The sequence below is a fragment of the Melopsittacus undulatus genome, chromosome 3 (genome assembly GCF_012275295.1).
Source record: "Melopsittacus undulatus isolate bMelUnd1 chromosome 3, bMelUnd1.mat.Z, whole genome shotgun sequence".
Classification (NCBI taxonomy): domain Eukaryota; kingdom Metazoa; phylum Chordata; class Aves; order Psittaciformes; family Psittaculidae; genus Melopsittacus; species Melopsittacus undulatus.
In genome coordinates, this window is record NC_047529.1 from 73,270,942 (window position 1) to 73,292,308 (window position 21,367).

General features: G+C 45.0%; 2 protein-coding genes across 2 annotated transcripts; both read left to right on the plus strand.

Annotated features, from left to right (window-relative positions):
• The first annotated feature begins 352 nt into the window (after positions 1 to 352).
• LOC117435930 (uncharacterized) lies at positions 353 to 2,498 on the plus strand. Its single transcript, XM_034060758.1, has 2 exons — positions 353 to 370; positions 490 to 2,498. The coding sequence occupies exon 2, from the start codon at positions 1,383 to 1,385 to the stop codon at positions 2,496 to 2,498; it is 1,116 nt and encodes a 371-aa protein (XP_033916649.1). The 5' UTR covers positions 353 to 370; positions 490 to 1,382.
• Positions 1,919 to 16,985, plus strand: TNFAIP3 (TNF alpha induced protein 3). The gene is made up of 9 exons (XM_031054027.2): positions 1,919 to 2,256; positions 5,068 to 5,380; positions 9,364 to 9,554; positions 9,780 to 9,927; positions 10,131 to 10,301; positions 11,064 to 11,244; positions 12,711 to 13,621; positions 15,019 to 15,251; positions 15,903 to 16,985. Exons 2-9 carry the CDS (start codon positions 5,068 to 5,070, stop codon positions 16,182 to 16,184), a joined length of 2,430 nt encoding a protein of 809 aa, XP_030909887.2. The 5' UTR covers positions 1,919 to 2,256; the 3' UTR covers positions 16,185 to 16,985.
• Positions 16,986 to 21,367: the final 4,382 nt, after the last annotated feature.

The window sequence follows — 21,367 nt, forward strand, 5'->3', positions numbered from 1 at the left end:
AGTGAAATTCTCTATAACTTTAAACGTTCTTTGTAAAACTCTCTGAGGGGCCAGGCTTCATAACACAAGTGAAATGCTTTGGATAAAACCAAACACATGTATATAGCTTTCTCCTAATCAGTAACCCAGTGTTTCAGCCCACAGGAGGTGACAGGGAAATTATCCAGGAGCAGGGAACAGGAAGATGCTGAAGGAAACATACTCTGGGTAAATTACACCACACCACACACTCATAGCTGCCTTGGCTATGCAAGAAATTACCCAGCCCAGTTCCTCAGGAATCCAGCCCCCTGGATCCCAGCCATCCCTCAGCCTTTAAGTGTGGAGCCTTCCTATCAAACTAGTACTTCCAAGGCAGCAGAGAGCCCAGGTGGGGGGAAAAAAAAGGGGGGAAGGGAGGCAGGGGGGACATGGGGGAAGGGGAGAAGAGCTGTACTAAAAACCTTAAAAATGCCCACAGAAAAATTGAAGGGATTATTCTTTTTCCAGCCATATCCCTGACTTCTTTTTGAACAAAGGCAGAGAAGGATGGCAGGCTTCACAGAGCCAGCCACGGGCCTACAAACACTGGGAAAGAGCATCTGCCATATAACCACACCATGTAGCACAAGCACAGGAGCTGAGCCTGCTGCTGGAGCTGAGAGCCCAAGACGGAGCCCAAGGCTGAACTCTTCCAAAATCCACCTGCTCTCTGAAGGATTCAAGACCTAATTGCAAAGTGTGGCGCTACCCTGGCTTCTCATCAAGTCAGAGCTGCGGGTGCTCAAGAGAGCTCAAGGAGCTCAGTCTCTCTAAGGATAAAGTCCTTTAAGGCTGCAAGAAACCTGTTGCATTGTATTTAATTTCTGAGTGCCTTCATGTTGCAAGGCTGGTGAGCAAACAACTCCCCTCTTTCCAGCAGAAATCTTCTCCATAAGTCATAGTTACAGGCCTTAAGTATTGGTTTTTATTCAACATGTTTTTCCACTGCACAGATTTTAGAATGTTGTTTAAAGGTGTGAATTGGTTACAATAATTGTCACGATTCCTACAAACTGCTAGGCATGTCCAAGAGTTTACAAACACACCTGTGCACTAAGATCTTCCTTATATGGTAACTTCAGGCAGAAGTTCTACCTCTTTCCTGCAACAACCTTACTTTGAGCAGGGCTAGATTAAGGCATATCTCCTGCCTTAAAATGCCAGCATATGGAGTCAGAGGATTATGTATCAGTCTAACCTCTAACTAGAGAAATGAAGCCACTTGTGGTTACTTGCAATACAAACTAAACCTGCGAGCAAATACAAACTAAATGGAGAAAACTACAACTTGCTTGGGTTCAAAAACAGTCAGGGAAAACAATGGCTTCTAATAGGCAGGGCTGCCTTTCCATCCTGTTGGGATGATACCTGCAGAGGTGCGGCCACTTACACCCAGCACCTGCACTCCTAACACCAGCCTCTGCATGCGCACAGAGACCAGCGGGCCCTGTGCAACGCATGCCCGTGTGGACAAGGACGAGGTAATAGCTCCTGGAAATCAGCGTCTCCTCCGCTGCTGCTGCTGCTGCAGAAGGGGTGTGGGTACACCGGGGTACAAGAGAGCTGCCCCGCGCTCTGGACACGGCACAACAAGCTGCAGCTGCCGCTTCCCCCGCACAACTTCCCGCAGCCCAAGGGACTTTCACCACCACGCTGGCGACAGGACGATACCTCACACCGGGACGCTGCTCCGGCCCCAGCCACTACACCCGCACCAAGCACTGGAGCGAGGCCCGTGGGACGAGACGGATCCCCCCCTCCCCAGTGCGGTGGGGTGCGGAATAAGGAAGGACCAAATGACAAATGGCTCCGAAAATCCCGCCGGTGAGCCAGAGCGGCCTACAGGCAGCTGGGCCGGGCCTGGAATGCGGCGGTGCCCCCTAACGGCGGCGGCCGTGCGTGCCGGCGGCGGTTGTCACATGTCGGAAAGTCCCCGGCGCTGCCGGTGGAAATCCCCGGTGGGGCTTTTTGTTGTTGTGTGTTTTCTTCTTCCTCGCCAGGGCGCTGAAACAGAAAGGGGGGGAAAAAACCCCAAGAGGCTAGGCTCAGCCCCTCATTCCGCGGCGGTAACAGCAACAACAGCAACAGCTCCGGCGCGGAGAGTGCGGCGAAGGAAAGGAGAGCCTTGGCTCGGTTCGGGGCTTGATGGCTGCCGAATACAACTTCTCCCCACCGTCCCAGCCCCGTTGCTGAAGCAGGAGTTACCGACCGGAGGAGGAGCCCGTCGGCGGAGGGGTGAGCACCGCTTGGGCGTAAGGAAGGAGGGAGGGAGGGAGGGAAGGCGGCGGGGCGGCTTCTCCTCCGGCTTGCCGCCCGACTGCGAGGGGACCAGGTGGGTCCTCAGGGGTCGCGTTGTCCGCCTGCGGGCGTGCGGCGCCTCCTGCTGGCTGGGGCGGGCGCCGCGGGTGTGTGTCTTCAGTCCCCTAACTCGGGGGGGTTGTTATTGCTGCTTTTCGGAGGGCCCGGAATTGGTATAACTCTGTGAAACCAGCGGAACATCTCCGCACAGCGTGCAGGTTTCCCTAGCATCCCCGGTACTATATGTTCAGGAAAGATGCAGCCTCAGATCGCTGTTGAATCATTGTTTACAGCTGTTCTGGGAACTCGTAGTACATGTCAAAAGGTTAAAATAGAATAGTGTCTAGTAAAGCACAGTGCAGTATAAACTAATCTAATTGTAGCTGTGTTTTCTGACCTTAAAATCCTACCTTAGGTGGCTGGTAAGTTCTACTTGTTTCATCACATTGTTTTTGAAAAATAGGGTTGTTCAGCTGTTGCCTTGATTGACATCTAATAACCATAAATAGCACAGACAGTGATTTCCATGTGTGGAAGGGAAAATATGCCTGCAGAGTAGAATATTGAATAACATAGTTTCAGCAGACGCTTCTCTAAACTCAGTACTCTTTGTTACATAAAGCTGGAAATAACCATTTCAAGGGTCCTTGCTGGTAGTGCTTAATCATGTGATTAGTCTTTATTCATGTAAGAAAAACCCATTGACTCAATGACTCTACTTACATCAGTAAGAATTCAGTCATCTCAGAGCAAAGTATAGCTATGGTTATTAAACAAAGATTAATAAAGGCTTGTTTATGTTTATTTTTTTTAATGATCCATACATTTAAATATGGGATTACAAAATAGCACGTGTAAAACCATATTGGTAGGGGGAGTTGATGAGAAAATATCTTATTTCCATTTTATGGCTATATGTTGGTGGAGGAATGATAAGAATATGCCATATTTTTTAGCTAAAGAAAACATTTTGCAAGATTGTATTGCAAGAAGTGCCGGCTCTGAACCCTGTCCCTAGTGCTCTTACAAGATCAGAGGAGGCGCTGTGTGAATGCAACTGCTCTGACTGAGCGGAGAGGACTTTGCAGCATCTTGTCTTTCACCTGCTTCTTTTTAGGGCTTGACAGGACATCCACTGAACCTCTCCATCAGCTGGTACTTGGAGAGGTTATAGAGGGCAGCTTTTGGCAGCAGGTGTTCAAGGCCCCCATCGTACCCTGGCAGGGTCCTTTCCAGTGCTCTGGCTGTGTGGTTGGAGGTGGAGATTACCAGTGGAAGTGTCTTGGTGAAGAGGAGAGAGCAGCTGGCTCCCTGTGGGAAGGGTGCACTAAGTCTTTTTGTGCAAGAGGGGTCTCCTGCCTCTGCAGACCTGTGAGTGTCTTCCTGGTCAGTCCATCAGGCTGTAGACCTTCATCCTCTTCCTGGTCCTCCAGACTCGCATCTCCATGAGAAAGTTTCCTAATAGCTGCATAAACCAATTTTCAGTTGCTTCTTGTCTACCTGTACTTGGAAAGGTGTATCAGCCCTTGATAGATATTTATGCCTTGATATTTGTCCCTAGATTCATAACCACAGTGGTGTGTTCTCCTCCTGTAGGCAGCTGTGTTCTAAACACGTTAGGCATGACTACCTTTATTTGTCTTAATAGAAATTTTGCTTTCTTTTTAAACAGAAAGACAGCATTGGGAACCTCTCCATGTAAAAATAGGTTGATGGTGGTGGTACTGTAGTGCACAGGAGTTTTGAGGGATGTGGTCCCTACGTTTGGCTCTAGCTAGCCACAAAGTTAGTGTGCCGTGCATAAGTATTTCAGAGATGCAGATAGTTTGAGGTTATGGGGGTTTTTGTTCTTCCTGCTATAGACCATGAGGCCAGAGGTACTGAAGAAAGGGATGCAGGACAGCAAACATTACGTGTCCCACTGTGGAAAAATATTGGGGGTTTTGAGCCAAATGGAAATGCTTTTTCAGCTATGTTGACTTACCTCTGAGTAATACCAGCACTGCAGCCTGCGCCCCTACATGCAGCACGAGCATTTCTGGGCAGTAGCCCTAATGCTCACAAAATATAAGAAGGCTCAAGAAGAGTAACATAAGCCTGTCCTTGAGTACTATCTCTGCAACAAATTTGCTATCTTCAGCCACTGTAAGTATGGGGCAGATGCTTGCATGGCATGTAATTCTTGGGGCTCTTTTTGGACTGAACCAAGCATCCCTTCTCAGAGTGTATGGGCTGTGGAAATGTGAAATGGTCATTATCTGCTGGGTTTTTTGGCATGTCATCGAAATGAGAGCTTGAAACATGCTGGAAGTTCGGCGAGTTCATATGGGATTACACTGTGCAATTATCAATTAGTTAAGTTTCCAGGATAATTTTCCCTTCCCTTGATCTTGCCTTCTTTTATCCTTACTTTGATTTAAATGCCTTTTTTTTTTTTTTAAACGATGCTGCTATTTCCTTACTTATGGATAAATTGTCTTTAATATCTCAGTAAATGATAGCAGAAAATAATGGAAAGTCAGTGTCTATACCTAAGCAATACAGAAAGGTTAACAGGTATGAGCTTTAAAAAACATCATTTATATGAGGCTCAGTTGGACTTCATCTATTCTGTGCTCATTTTAGGCTGCAGCCTAAACTGCAGCCAGAATCCAGCCCCTGAAACTGCCTTCACAGTCTCTGCAGAAGTGATAGCACCGTTGTGCAAGGACACTAACATGTCAATAAAAGGATTCTTTTTCATTTCAGATGTCTTCTAGAAATATGGCTGGCCAACACATCCTTCCTCAAGCTTTGTATCAGAGCAATATGCTGAAAGCCATGAAGATTAGAGAGAGGACTCCTGAAGATCTGGTCAAACCCCCCAATGGAATAATTCACCACTTCAGGACTATGCACAGATACACCATAGAAATGTTCAGAATGTGCCAGTTTTGTCCTCAATTTCGGGAAACACTTCAGAAGGCCCTGACTGATCAGGCCACCCAGACTTCGTTGGAGCGCCAAAGGAAGCTCAACTGGTGCATGGAAGTTCGGAGACTTGTCCCTTTGAAGACTAATGGTAAGTTGTGAGCACATATTTTCACTTGCATTGAAATGGCTGATATGAATGTAGCACTTTTATTAATAGCATCTGAGTTCATGTTACTGAAACAGAAGCACACAGCTTTAAAGAAGTGATGCCTTTTAATCTTAGTTCTGTAAACTAAAATTCTTTCCACATGATGTAGTGTCCTGAGGCTGTAGCGGACCCCTGCCCATACCACAGGGTTATGAATAGCCTGAAAATCTCACAGATGTTTTCTTAATATCTGTAACCCATGGCATATCAGAGTAAAATACCAGGCAGGAAACTTGAATCTGACCCTGTGGTATGTCAGTTGCCTCATCAGAAGTGCTGAGCAGCCTTTAATGCCAGACAAGAGGAGCCTTCAGCTGCTTTGAATGGCGGGGATGCATTCCTACGTGTATATGTAGCAGAATGAATGTCCTGCCATAAGCCCTGCCTTTGTAGCTGTCAGGCAGGGTTCACTTGCCGATCCAGTTTTAATGGTGGTGCAGGCAGGAGTGTCCTGGACGTGGAGCCTCTGGGAGCCTGTCCTCACTGGCCCTGGAGTCAGCAACCTGTACCCTGCTGGCTCCCTCATCCTCAGCTACCTGTCAGGGTTTGCCAGCTCTTGCATTCCCTCAGCACTCACCAGTAACTACTGTGTGTTTGATTTATAGCCATTTTTGTGTAACACCAAGTTGCAGTGCCCTTTCAAGGGTAAGTGCTGGTTTGAGGACTTGGCTTTTGGGTTAAATTGTGTGTATTGCATCAAACGCTGTAAATTAAAAGGTACAGCAGCAGCTCAAAGACTGCCTGAATGCATTACATGTGTCCACAGTCTTCATCAGGAAACTTTTGCACATGACTGTAAGGTTTGCTGGGTATTTCATATTCAGTGGAGGAAAGATTCAGTAATAGCTATGACTTATGGTCACATACCTGAAAACTCAGACTCAGGATTCCCTACAGCACAGATTGTCCTAAACTGGGGAGGTAGACTGGGACAGTGAGGATTCCAGGAATATGGAAAATACATACTCTTTGCTCAAAGAGCAGATCACAGTGGCTATGGAAACACTGGGTGTGGTGGACCTGCAGCCTTGTTGAAGTCCTTCTGTTATGTTCTGTGGATGCTTCTTTTCTTATCTGCTTATATACTCATTACCCTTATCTTCTAGTCCACATTCTTTCCATCCCAAGTTCTACCATGTTTCTCAGTCTGATTGTACACAGCCGTGTTGTGCAAAAGCCGTAAGAATAGAACTGCTGTGCAAATGTTTCTGCCCTGACCTAGAAGAGCCTGATCCTAATGTGTGTCTCTGTAACTGTGATAGAGGCATCGTCCTTATGGTGAGCTTTTGTGGGCTGCCTCTGCACTGGCATAAAATTCTCATAACTGTAATTAGGCTGTGCATGGATATCATGTGATCTTGGACTTCCAGAAGGGCTGGAGTGGCAGATGGGATAGGCAGCACTCTACAGGTTCTAGGAAGGTAACATTGCTTGAAGCATTGCATCTTCAAAACTTTGCCCCAAGAAATGCACTCTAACAGATTTACTAGGAAAATGGACAAGGTGTGGGTGAATAGCAGCAATTTGGGAATCCCCCATCTCCTGTCAATATGAGCCCTGCAGGGGTTAACCCCTTGTTGCTGACAACCTTATACTCAATAACTGTGACTTCTTGCCTTGTCTTATGACTGTCAGCCAGTGTTACACATGAGAACATTGTGGACTTGGATCTCATCCGTGAGCCAGCATACCAATATACAAGATGCTGAAATATTAGAGCAAGTTGAGGGAAGGCAAAGCAAGGACTCGGTTTGTGGCCCCCCTGTACCCTGTGCACTTGGCTGCTCAATCAGCTTCAGCTCAGTGCTTTAGGATCATCAAGGGCACTAGTAACAGGAGTGGCTTTGTGAACCTGCGGTTTATGCAAAGTAGTTGTAGTGAGAGACCTTGGCACAAGAGGGAATGTAGATCAGACTGAGGGAGAGGATCCCTGAAAGAACGGACAGAAGCCCAGAGAAGCCATGTATTATCCCAGAAAATAGCATGTTGGTGTTTTATTTGGCATGAAGAGTATTTTATTAAAGCATTTAGCTGCTTGACCTATAGAAGTGGGAGGAATATATTAGTTCTTTCAGTCAGTGGTGGTCTTTCTTCAGAAAATCCTGGGGTTTTTTTGGATGAAGGTTGTAATTGTTGAAAACAGAGAAAGTATCTCCTATAGGATCTTTCAGTGTATATTTTACCTGATCTATATATGAGTTTGTGGAGTGGTTGGGATTTTTTAATAAAAAACCTGCCCTTTTGAATCCCCACGCATTTCTTGGCAGACCTGTGAGTGGAGGATAGATGGAAAGCAGTAGGAATACAGAAATTGAAACTGTTTCTTGTTGGCTGCTGGCCGCTTTTTCTTTTTAATTTAAAAATTCCAGCCGCTCTTGGGTGCAGAGATTTCGCTTGTATAACGAATTGGCATTCATTCCGGCTCACCCTGCCACACCCCCTGGGAAAGTCCGAGGGAGGCTCCGCTGCTCAGCCCGGCACACCGCAGAACAAAAAGTACAACTGTTACTCAATTGCTAGTCAAACAGTGCAGGGGAATTCCAAGTGCTGTGTAAGGAATTTTGGGCAGCACGTCTCAATAAAGAATTGAAAGTGAGCTCTCGGGGAGAGAGCAAGTACTTAATCTTATCTTTACTCTAGATTTTGCAAAGGGAAATTTTAATGGGATTAGTATGTCAGCTTTCTCGGTCAGAAGGAAACCCAGTCAGATTTCTGTCTTACATGTTTCCCTGATTTTTGAGCTCCAGTAAGTGGCCTGTGGACTTGAAGTAAACTTAGCAGGACAGTATTCAGAAACCAGAACGCAGTTGCAGGAACCTGATGTGCACTGAGTCTGTAACAATTCATGAAGTGTTGAGCTTTTTCCATATGAAAAAAACCTAATAGCTTTACCACGGTCATGTCCCCTATTCCAAGGAAATTGCTGTGGCTTTTTAGCACTGGGTCAGTCTGTTTACCACTGTAGTAATCACTGGACCTGGTTTTCTATCTAAGGATATGACAATAATGATTCTTGATGGCTCCCTTTCAGGGCAGGCATCCCCTTTTGAAGAAGATTGCTAGAGATAGGACTTGAAACCCAGCCACAGACATATTTTGTCACACCTTTTAATTAAGTCAGTTGACTCCTCTGAGTCTCAGTTTTACCCCCTCTGAAATTGCAGAACATCACTTTCCTTCCTACCTGTAAAGAGGACTTTTTCAGTGCAAGGAAGGTGTCTAAATGAAAATCAAATCATTGTTTTTCATTTAGTTTTAATTTTGTGTTTTAAAGAACAACCCTCTAAATGAAATATTTAACAGCACAGCATACTATCAGTTCTGAGAGGAAGGCAAGAGGTGTTCCTATGGTTGCTTTACATAAACCACTTACTCTTTCTATCTTGGTTTTTATTGCAATTCCTCTATCAAGCAAGGCCAAGTGCCAATCCTTTCAATGCAGTGCTTGCCAGGGGACATGAGACTTGGTGCTACTACAGTATTTTCTTAGTGGTTTTTATTATCTCTACCACATGCCATCATGTGTATATTTGTGTCGACACTGATGAGGGAGAGTTACGTGTTCTTTTGTAGTTTTAAGATGATTTTGTTGCATTCAAAACCTATCTCAACTATGTTTCACATTTGCAGTTGACCCCAAAATTTAGTTTGTGACACCAGTCAAAGTTAATAAAGGGCATTATTGAATGACAACGCTGACTAGTGAAGGGACAAAACCAGTAGAGAGGAGACTTTCTTCCCTTCTGTCTCTGAGCAACGAGCTCATAGCTGTGGTCTCCTTATTAAAACCATTCCGTCTGAGACTTAGGGAGAGGTACATAGGGAATATGCATTTGCACAGCATAATTCCATATCCTGAGTGTTTGTGGGGTTTTACTTGAGCAACCATTTAAAAATAATGTACTCTTTCTTTTTTTTTGCAGGTGATGGCAATTGCCTCATGCATGCTGCGTCACAGTACATGTGGGGTATTGAAGATATTGACCTTGTCTTAAGAAAAACATTGTTTAGTGCACTGAAGGAGATTGATACACGGAACTTCAAGCTCCGCTGGCAGCGGGAGGCTATTAAATCCCAGGAGTTTGTAGAAACAGGACTCCACTATGACACCCGGGTAAGGCGGCCTGAGGGAATGCTGCTGTTTTCTGATGCTTGTCAGCATTGCCTTATTGATTTAGTTCACTTTTTGGCTTCATGGATTCTGCTGTTAGTGGAGAGTAGAAATAGTCTTCCTGTGGAGTAAATAGGAAAATGTGATTATTTTGAGTACTGCAGAGCTGCAGCTGGTTCCTGACCTCTATGTCTTTGACCTGTTACTGAGGGATGTTTCTTTCCCCAGAACTGGGAGGAGGAGTGGGAATACCTCATTGAAATGACCTCCCCAGAAACGTCTGGGGCTCGAAACAGGCTTCCATATAATGCACTGGAAGAAATACACATCTTCATCCTTGCTAACATCCTCAGAAGGCCAGTCATTGTCCTTGCAGGTGAGTTGCCCAGCCAGTCATCTCACCGTGTTACTCTGTGCTATGTTGGTAATCTTACTTCGCTAATGGCTGCTTTCCGTCAAATGCATTTCAGAACAGGGTGTTTTCAGTAATTGTTCTAAACCAGCCAGAGTATGTTTTTTCTTGCCTGTAGCACATACTCATTTGTGTTTATTTGTGTTTTCCTTTTCTCCCTTATGCAGATAAAGTGGTAAGAAGTTTAGAGTCAGGCTCCAGTTTTGCTCCTCTGAACGTTGGGGGTATTTACTTGCCTCTCCTTTGGCCAGCTGAAGAATGCTACAGGTACCCAATTGTGCTCGGCTATGACAACATGCATTTTACACCACTAGTGACTCTGAAGGACAGCGGACCAGGTATTTTTCAAGTACCTTCTTTGGTATTTATGTAGCTTCTTCAATATCAACATGGTGATAAAGCATTTAAAGTATAATCTGGTTTATATTTACATTCTTAAAGTTAAAGTAAATGTAAAAGATTCCTTTGGAATATGTTCTTGACATGTGACCAAAACCAGCTTTGTCTGTAAACCTGAAACTAAGTGAGAACTAAAGGTTGCTCTCAAAATGCTATCTGAAAGTAGAGTGCAACTCACCTGCTTGCAGGCTGGAATCAGTCAAAGGGTGGCCTCTGCTTCCTTGTGTTCTGGCCTCTGCTTCCTTGTGTTCTGGTCTCCTTTCCACACCTCGTCATAAGAGAAAAAGCTTTGAAGGAAACGGTCTAGCAGCAGCGTATTGCTGTCTGGCAATGATCATGAAATATATGCTTTGTCGTTTTTAATGCAATTCTGAATGGATAGCAGTTCTACAGGTTCAGGTTAAGCATCTTCCCATGGGAAAGCATAACAAACCAAGATCTACAATGCTGCCCACACTGAGAAGAAAATTGCTAAGGGGAGAAACATAAAAACTCCATGGGATGGGGCTAAGTTTGTGGTCCAGATGTGTCTGTGTCCTCCCCCAGTGGCACTGTTTAGAAACGGAGTGGTCTGGCCAGCCATTCTCCTCTGTCTTCAAAATTCACCAGCAGTGGTGACATCTCCATGTTTTGCAACTTGTGGTTACTCCTGCCTGGTAAAATATGCATATATATCGCTAATCCGTCTTGATTCCCCACAGAAATCCGGGCTGTCCCTCTGGTCACCAGTGAAAAAGGCAGATTTGAGGATTTGCATGTGCACTTTCTGACAGACACAGAAGAGAGGGAGAAAGAGCAGCTGCTGAAAGACTATTTGATGGTGATAGAAATTCCGGTGCAAGGCTGGGATCATGGAACAACTCATCTAATTAATGCTGCAAAGTGAGTGTCATTCCTGTTTCCTCAAAGCCATCTTGTTTACAGAGATGGGAGAAGCTGGACGGTCTGGTGTGTTCCTTCAGTCTTTCCTTCCTTCCACAGTAGTTCCTGTGTTTACCCTCTGAAATATTAAATATTTACATTACTGTTGACATGCTTTATAGTTGTATGAGCTCAGACCAGTTTCAGATTTAAAGTCAAAAATGTCTTCAGACTTAGCAGATTGAAACTGGTAATTTGGAAGAGTAAACCCAATGCATTACTTCCACTGACTTTAAAGGGTGGCTGAAAAGTAATTACATCAGGAACTAGTTAAACTCAACTCCTGCGCTTTCTGTAAGGGCATGTTGCATAAAAGGCAGTTGGTGTAATTTTGGCTGCCCTAGGGAACGTACTTAGTGGTATGTTCTTAGCACAGATGCCTCGATGCCCTGGGCTGTTGCAGTGTTGTAGGCAGGAAGTTGTGGCTGGTGGAGGAACTGGCATCTGTGCTCATTCCCCTGACAGTTAAGCATCAGAAACGTGCAAGGGGCAGCTGGTGGCACCCATCGTCTTCTTGCATTTATGGGGTGCTGATAGCAGTGTCTATCTAGCCCCTTTCCCAGAGTAGGGGGGAAAGTGACTCCCTGTATCCTCTGTCTTTGCTTCTGTTACAACACAGGAAGGTATCGTTATGCTGTTGGGTAGTTTTAGTTTAGGAACCTTGAAATTTGAAGTCCTTCTGTCCAAAGGTTATACGCATACATGAAGAGTAGGAATTGAGCCTCCCTAGGCCCACTGCACAGATGTTACCATTACTGGTAATGTTCCAGAACACACCTCAATCCTACCAGATGTGGCATGGTGAGGCTCTGGTGTGGGATTTTCCCCTGCTGTTGGGGGCAGAGTAGATGTGATGGATGCTAGCGTTACACACACCACACTGAAGCCCTGTAGTTTGCGTAAAGAATTGTATTGGTAGATACAGACCAAACAGGACAAAACTAGGAGTAGATTTCATGATAAGCTTATTCACAAAACACTGAACCCACTGTAGGAAAGGCTTATGCTTAGCATGGGCTGGTGAAGAGAAGGATCTTCCATTCTAACCCCTGCTCAGCTGAGCACTGGTCTTCAGAGGTATTCAGGATTTGGGAGACTTTTCATTTCTGAGAGATTATCCATATTCTTTGTACAAACAGCTCTCAGATGGAAAACCCTCACCTAGAAAATCCTTTAAAGAATACTTCCATTTAGCATCATGTCAGGCTACTTTAGTAGATGTGAAAGTCTCCATCTGACGTCACTGAACACCTGCCTTTAAAATTATTTCCATTTACAGCAACAGTTTTAACATCCTGGATCTTCTAGCTGAGTAATATGGATGTGCATTAAATCTACATTTCCTCCTCACATTGCTTGCATTTGCCTCCACCCCCACCATCTGCCCTTTTCAACCACTGATGCAACCTTCCTTTTCTGGCTGTCAGGTTAGATGAAGGCAACCTACCCAAAGAAATAAACCTTGTGGAAGATTACTTTCAACTGGTGCAGCATGAATACAAGAAGTGGCAGGAGAATGCTGAACCTACAAGAAGAGAGAACTGCTCCAGGAACAGACAGGAGCTGTCTCTTTCGCAGCTCTCCCTCTTACAGGTGAAATGTGAAACACCAAATTGCCCTTTCTACATGTCTGTGAACACGCAGCCCTACTGCCATGAGTGCTTTGAGCGGAGGTCGCAAGGAAACAAAGGAAGAAAGCAGACCTCCGCAACAGCACCTGAGAAACTGATAGCAGCTGGGTCAGGCTCCTCCCATGGGGATGTTATTGAACCTGGGGGATGGACATCTGAAGGGCCTGTAACAGGGCCTCGCTCCGCACCTCCAACGGCTCCAAGCCTTTTCCTATACAGTGAGACCACAGCCATGAAATGCAGGACACCAGACTGCCCCTTTACACTGAATGTGCAACACAATGGGCTTTGCGAACGCTGCTACAACTCCAGACAGCTTGGTCCTTCTAACAACTTGGATGACCGGACACATTTAGACTATGCCACATGCAAGGTGTGCCATCAGAAGGTCAAAAGGACTTTCAATGGCACATGCAGCACTTGCTTCAAGAGGTCTTCAGAGCACTCCTCAAATGGCAGCCCTGCTTTCCTGCCCGCGTGCCACCAGAGATCCACATCTGACCCATCCCAGATCTTGCAAAGCCTCCTCCAGCACCCCTGCCATCAGGTTCCCAACAGCCCTGGCGAGGAGCCCCTGCCACCAGTGCTGCCGCCTGAGGAGAAGAGGGGAGGCAACCTCTGCAGGAAACCCGGCTGCAAGTTCTTTGGGACATCGCAGAATGAGGGCTTTTGCACGCTGTGTTTCTTTGAGTACAGGGAAAACCATGGTAAGTGGAGATGGGATGAGCACACTTCAGCTGCAGATTGACCTCCTTGAGCTATGAAGCTGTGCATTCACTGGGTGTTAAAAGGGCAGGGGGTGATGGAAATGGTGTGGAGCAGAAGCAGCAGTGTGAGAAGGTGCTTTTTTGGCTGACAGTATCTCATAAGAGGACACACAGTAACAGTGTGGAAAATTGTGAAATGTCTTGTAAAACTTCCTGTCAACTTTCATGGAAGCAAAACAAGCTCAAGGACAGAGGTGGGGTTTGATCCCTCCCCACCATCCACTGCAGTCACGATTTGGTGTGAATTTTCTTCACAGCTAGACAAGTTGTAAGGGTCAATGAGGAAAATGCTATTGTATTGATGGTACTGAAAACCAGTTATGTTAGCAAGGCTTTTGAAAAGCTTGGGATGAATTTGAAGATCTGTATCTGTTCTAGATGTTACAGATACATCATTCTGGCTTCCCTACTGAAGTCACCTGGATGAGCAGAGCAAGTAAAAGTTGACTGTAAATAATGTTCTTGTATTATGGAGTAACGTAGAAGTGCATTGTGATAATCTACCTTGAAATCTTCCTTGGTGATATCATACGTATGCATGCACGTATGTGTTTAAAGGCAGACCTTCAAAAACACAATACCCTGGGAATAAATCACAACATGAAATCTTCGTCTTTCATGCTACTGCCCTGTTACACAGGCAAAGAGCCTTTGGGTATAGAAGGTGAAAGGCACATGTAAGAGAGAATAATTGCTTATCTCATACGTCTCATTGCTGACAAGTGTGCCAACAGAAACACAGAAATATAACATGGTTTGGGTTGGAAGGGACCTTTAAAGACCGTGTAGTCCAGCTGCCCTGCTGCGTGTAGGAAATCTTTCACAATGCTGCACTTTCAAATTAGGGAACCTCTATGCCAGCCTACAATAGCTTATTTTCCAGTGTTGTTCACAACGAGAATTTTTTCCTTCTGATTGTGGAATATATAAGATTGCTTCATGAGACCAAAAAGCATAAGGCACTTTTTCCCATTAAGGTCTGTGCTACTGTATTACCATTACTCCTGAAATGGAGGAGGCAGGGGAATGTCAAGCTAGGTCACAGATAACATGCTGAAGCCAAAGGTGAAATTCCTCTTGACTTCAATGGGATCTGTTTTTTCCACTGAGGGCAAGTTTTTCCCAAGTCAGTTGTTTCAACAGGTTCTGATGTGAAAATCTGGCTGTATTAGCTCCCTTATTTATGTAACATGTAGGAAAGTTCATCAACTGAGGGGCTCAGGATAGTCGCATGTTTTGGATTATTTTTATTTTTAAATTAGGTAAATTTTCATAGCTGCCTTGGCTCATCAGATCTATGAAACACATTCAGACTCCTCCTGACCTTTGTATTACAGACAGCGCTTTGCTATGCCACCAGAGGAGACCTCAGAGGAAGTCCTCACCAGTGGGTCAGTCAGGGACCTCTGCTGCCGCCTTCCGTAACACTGTGTCCTGCCAGCGGCGTGACTGTGACACCCTGGGCAGCACGATGCTCGAGGGGTACTGCCAGAACTGCTTCATTAAAGCCCAGAACCAGCGATTTCAGGAAGCCAGGAGAACAGAAGAACAGCTGGTGAGACAGCCAGAAGTAAGTGTGAACTTCTCACCATCTTCCTGTTGCTTAGCACTGCATGTTTTTCTCTTGTGCAAACGATTCAGGATGCATACTAGAAAATCCTCTACTGACTGCATCCTAAGTATCATGGAGAAACAAGTGTATGGCATGATTTTTGTGTGCTGCAGCTGAGCAGCACTCCTAAAATCTGCTCTCAGTTTAGGATTATCATGGCCATGCTCAGCTTTACCTCAGCTGGGATTTCCCAGCAATTTCAGTGGAAGCAGTTGGACTGGGGACAGAATTTAATTACTACTCTAGATCTATGCAGCTGCATGGAGGGCTTTAGTCCGCTTCATGTTGCCTTTTTTATTGAGCACATTACAGAATTTTTGTTCCACATTTTTTTGTCTTTTATAAATTTGGGTTGGTTTGGCCCTTTTAGAATTGAGAGTTACCAAAGATAAAAACAATTATTGATTTTTTTCTAAGAAATGACAGAATCTGTGATTTTCTTTGGTAAAGCCCAATTTGGCTTTTGGTATAGCACTTTTCAGAAGCAGCATGTGTCTGCATGTAACCCCAGTGATTACCTATACAAACCAGCAGCAGAGTTGCAAATGAATGAAAAGCCACTTGTGCTGCTGGCACAACAACTGACAGTGTGTTTTAATGTTTTTCAAGAGAACAGAGCAGCGCAGAGATCTGCAGCGAACAGCTTTGTGTAAACAGAAGAGACAGGGTGCTGTGGCTTCATGTAGAAACAACCTGGACTGCAGGAACAATGACTTGTGCCAGGAGTGCAAGCGCCTCGGTCTGCTTCCACCATCAGGGAGTGCCAGGAACCCATCTGCAGAGGAGCCCCCAAAGCAGCGCTGCCGAGCCCCTGCCTGTGATCACTATGGCAATGCCAAGTGCAATGGCTACTGCAATGAGTGCTACCAGTTCAAGCAGATCTATGGCTAGTGGAGGGGAGGACTTGGTGAAGAACAGGAAAGCAGTACCAGCTACTTCCTTCATTGAAATGGTGCTATGTCCAGAACACTTAACAGTCCTGGGAGTGGGAGGGAGGGGAGGAATATAAGCTGCGTGCTCATGTTCGTGTTTATTCCCAAGATGGGAATAAATGTCTACTTCCTCTAAACACTGCATACAAGGACTGCTGAGAAAAGCAAGTTGCCTTCTGCACAGAGCTTTCATGACTAAGCTCCTACAATGCCATATTTAATTCTTGGACTTCCCAGGAGGAAGTGTGAAGCATTTGAATCCAGAGAACTTCCCAGTTCTGCCTCTTTCTTAATACCTCCCCTGCTCCCGGGTGAGGCGCTGCAGCTGCTGTCAGAGGTGCAGGACCTCTTTGTGTTCGCATACATCAGTCAGAGGCAAGTCTTTCCTGAGCGGGATCCTGCAGGACGGGCTGATACAACTTGGAGTTCATGTCTGAAGAAACTTGCTGTGGGTTGCATGTTGGTGTTCTTACAGAGCTTACTAGGTGGGAGCTCCCACAGGTGTTCAGGGTGTTAATGGTGAGCAGTGCTGTGTTTGCAGAGCCCTCAGTAAAGCACAGCCAGATACAAGACCAGCATTGGTCTGCTCCTTTAACAAGTTTAACTAATCAGCATTTAGATCTTTTCCCAAGTCCCAAGACGTCTGAAAAGACAGGTGATTACAGAAGCAACTTTCATGAGCATATGCATGTGATGGGAAAACTGGATCCTGCTGTTCCCTGCTCTTACAGAAAGAATTGCCTCCAACAGACAAAAAAAACCCCAAAGTCCTTCAGCTTCAGTTCTGAAACCAGAGCACCTCTTGCATTGTAAGTGTTGGGAATATGTGTGCTGCTCTTCTTACCCATTTCTGTCTCAATTCTGTCATCTGTGATGTGATTCTGTTATCATGCAAATAGATTGGAGCTCCATAGCAGAGTGCTTTTGGTTTGAGATTTTACTCCTGGAGTTCAATCTGCAGTACTTTTGTGATCTTGCTGTTACTGTTGTGCCCAATGCCTGCTTCTCTCTTCTGCTTTCATGCCTTTAAAGTTTTCAGCATCTATTTTGCTGCTATAATTTTGGAGGTGACACCTCTTCTAAGTTGCTTCTCAAATTTAGAAACCTTTTCTACTTATAAAAAACAGATTTTTGAAAAGACAAAAAAAAACCAAACTCATGACTTATTTCTGTTAAAGTTCATATATTTGTGAAACTTAATGTGAACATGTTTTATTAAAATATTTATACTATTTGAAACAATGCAACTTGAAATTTGCACAGCTAGGATTTTTTTTATGTGTATTTACCCTTGTGTTGAAAGTTACAAGCGTAAATGTATAATTGAAAAACATTCTCTGATGTAAAGAAATAAATTATTGAAGGATTGACTTGGTGATTTTATACTGATAAGAGAGAGCACAGGTGAGCATGGGACACCCCCTGAAGAAAGCATTTCTGTCCAGGACCACCATTCAACATGTTACCAAGGGCTCCCTTGTTTGGATCATGTAGCCAAGCACTTTGAAGAGGTGATAACTTACTGAGAATCTCTGCATACTCTCACCTTATGTCAGCACTCTCTCAGGAAGAGCTCTTGGTGTTGTCAGTGTGCACAGGGAGTTGCTCCTGTGGATACAGAGTATTGCCAGTCCCCAAAAGGATGGGTGTGAGGGAGTAAAGATGTTGCAGGACCAGCTTCAAGGTAAGCTGAGCTAGGCTGACTTGGCTTTAATTTCCTCATTCTTCCATCAGTTATGCCAGGGATTCACAACTGATGGTACTTGAGTGCCATCTTGGGAGGTGGTGGTGGCAGCAGGTAATCCCCAACTCTGCCCAGCTTTGTGTGTGAACCCAAAGGCACCAGCCAGCCCTACCACCTCCCCTCACCAGGAGACCCCTTGCCCTTTGGTCGTGGCATCTGGATTGCTCAGGAGCTCCTGAAAAGCATACTACTTGACAAAGTAGTTGACAGTGGTGTTTCCTTCTCATCCCAAGCTCAGCATAAACTAGCCTTACATCCAGAGGATTTCTGTACTGTAACACTTCTCCAGTATGGCATGAGTATGCCTGTACTGGCACTCGAGTGTCTCAGACCTCTGCCTAGATAGGCAATACTGTACACTAAGATGACTTTTACATGTTGCCCGTAACATGAAGAATAAAAATGAGCCAGAGCTGCAGATGGTCCCTGTGTAGTCAGCAAAGAGGACCCTTAAGTGGCTGGCCTCTCTAGGTTACCTGCTTTCTATCCTGGTTAACCCTTTAATCCCTTCCCTTAGGAGCACACCTCATCACATGCTTCAGTGCTGTCACAAGTGAAACCATGTAGATGTTAAGTTCCTGAGTACCTTTGCCATAGGTTTGCTGGTGCTTGTAATTCACTTGGCTCTGTAGCTCGTGTTCCTGGATGCCTGTCCATCTTCCTAATGCACACTGCTCTCCTTACAATTTAGCCCAACTTCTCAATGCAAGTATCACTCCTTTTGGAACATAAAACCTACAAGTCAGCCTACTCCCCCCAGAGCAGAGCCTGGTGGATCTGGCAGCCCCATCCCTACAGCATATTCCTCTTTTTCAAAATCTGAGTCTCCATTTATCCATGCCCTCCTTCCCCTTTCTTTACAACTCATGCAACTCACATGACCATTCAATTCATTGAACTTCTGCACCAGGCAGACACCTTGGTGTTGAAAGAGTGGGCAAAGACTGGGAGGGATCACCAGCAGGTGGAAGCAACTCATGGCATCCAGCCTCAGCAGCCATCAGTCCCTGCTTGCTGAAAAGGCAGAGCCTCCACCATAGCACCTTCAGTGTCAGGAAGCTGATAATCTCCAGCTGCTGTTAACTGCAACTTCTGCAAAGAGGAAGGATTTCAGCTAAAATGCCCCAGATCCCACTGATTTTTCTCTACTGATGTCTGGGCCCATTACTCATAACCCTGAAGTCACATGGGGCTTGTCTCATTCTGAAGCTCCCATGTAAATGAGTGCCCAGCCCCTCTTCTGACTTACTTGTGTGGGAATGTTAAAGCTAGTAGGGCCTTCTTTTATTTAACTACTCTGGTATTTCCCTAGTGTCCCGAGGGGATTTTGACCCTCTGATGCTTTCTGCTCTTTGCCCAGACACTTCTTCAAGTTCATATATGCTTTCCTTCCTGTTCTGAAAGAGAGAACTTTTATTTGGACTCTCCCATTTTGTGACCACTTCTGGAAGTCTTGTTGCTAAGGCAAAATCTGTCATAGACAGGGATTCTTTTCTTAGCAGAAAGGCAAAACTAATATGAAACAATTGGTTTACTGACCATTTGCATTCCTCATAGTGCAGTAAAGGCTGTGCTTACATGTTAATTTTGTTTGGGAAAGGAATACTTGACTCTAAGCTCATATGAGCAGGCATAGCAAGGGCTTCTAAACTGTTATGTCAAGTAGGTGGTCCATCTACTGAAAAAGAATCTTAACAGGCTCATCCCTAGCTGTGTTTAGGAGGCAATGAGATGGAAAGGGATGTCTGGCAGGGCCAGACCTGGTAGTTCAGATGCCCAGAGCAATGCTTTGTTTGAGGGTCCTGCTGAGGCTTTGGCACCAAAAGGGCCCCCGAGCATCTCTGTAGCATGGAAATGGAGACACAGACTCATCAGAGAGATCATCAGTACCTGGGGATTTTACTAAAACAGGGGCTGAAGGACTTCAGGCAGTATTTGAGGGGACCTGTGAAGATCTCAGCAGGGTCTAGATGTTGGATATAAGTGTTTTAGATATAAATCTCCAAAAACTTACTTTATGCACTTCGGCCCGTAAGGCCACAGTGCATGACATTAGCTTGTGCGTTGAATCTGTGCAATATCAGTGGCTCAGCATAGTGGTATGTACATGTTTTGTTCAGATGAGAGCCACAGGGGAGCAGCAACTGCATAATTTATCATGCATACTTGAGTATCACACTATAGTGTAATATGTACAGCACTGAAAAAGAAAACCACAACACTGAACAGGTACAAGTTCAGTTTACATTAAACTGCCAAGGCCCCTCAAAATCCAAAGTTAGAAGCATGGGTGCTTCTATGTCAGAGTGCTCCATTTCTCAGGTGCCTATGTTTAACACAGAGTACAGCAAATCTGTCACTGATGGGAGCAGATTCAATCAGCTAACATAAACTTGCTCTGTCATTTCTGTTCTGACGCTTTCTCCCACATCAGTGATAAATACTGATAGCATCAACCTTTGCCTGGTTCAGAAGGGTTGTCCTAGCTGCATACAAAGACAAAATGCTTGGAAGTGGATCGTTTGAGCTGCTACTTCGTTAACTAATCTTTCCTTGACCATCCATAGTTGTTTTGGAGAAGACTGCCACTAGCAGTACATGCACTAAAAAACACCCAGCATATTTAACGTCTGTCAAATAGAAACCTAAAATACAAACAGGTAATTTTGCCTGGGAGTTTTATGATGACTTCTGTTTGTCCTAATGTTAATTTTCTAAAAAAACCCTGTGTCTAATATTGAAAGACAGCCTACAGCATGCTATGCAGACTGCCCCCTCCTCCAGCCCCACTGAAGTGAATAATATACGTATGTAACCTCTCACCCCTCCCACCACCCTCAGTCTCTGACAGCAACGATTCTTTTTATTATTGAGTTGTTTTTTTCTCTTTCCCCCCCTCCCCCTCCCCTTTTTTTCTGGTTAAGCTCCAGTACATGTCAGTGGTGTTGGGCAGGAAGTCAGATTTCCCCTGGTGAATTACTGAGGGGGGGAGAAACTTGCGTTTTACTCTCTGCTTATATTGCTCTATGTCAAAGGATTCAGATGAGCTCATATGAATGCACATTGTGAGTTAGTCCAGTTCCCAGCTGGTACTGGTTTGTATAAAAGCCACTGTTCAGTGGCATCTCACAAGAAGGGGTCAAAATCCCCTTCTCATTTACAATGTAAAACAAAGCCAGTAAGGATCTGCTATGAGGAACACAACTCTGTACAGTGGATTGCGCTTTGAAACCAATGCTTTTTTTACTGACTGCTCTCAGTGCCACAGGGCAGAATTTCTTCACAGCATGAAGTATGGCATAGCATGAGATCACCCAGTCAGAATTCCCACTTACCAATATTACTTGCTGCAGGACTCACGTTGTTTCCTGTTGCCTGATGCTGATGACAGAAGAGTG

What these genes read in the sequence shown, in the direction of transcription:
- LOC117435930 (XM_034060758.1), top strand. Translation starts at nt 1,383, where the DNA reads ATGATACCTGCAGAGGTGCGGCCACTTACACCCAGCACCTGCACTCCT.
- TNFAIP3 (XM_031054027.2), top strand. Translation starts at nt 5,068, where the DNA reads ATGTCTTCTAGAAATATGGCTGGCCAACACATCCTTCCTCAAGCTTTG. An exon ending in TCTGAAGGACAGCGGACCAG is followed by an intron (nt 10,302 to 11,063) that starts GTATTTTTCAAG and finishes GATTCCCCACAG; the next exon opens with AAATCCGGGCTGTCCCTCTG. An exon ending in TGAGTACAGGGAAAACCATG is followed by an intron (nt 13,622 to 15,018) that starts GTAAGTGGAGAT and finishes TTTGTATTACAG; the next exon opens with ACAGCGCTTTGCTATGCCAC.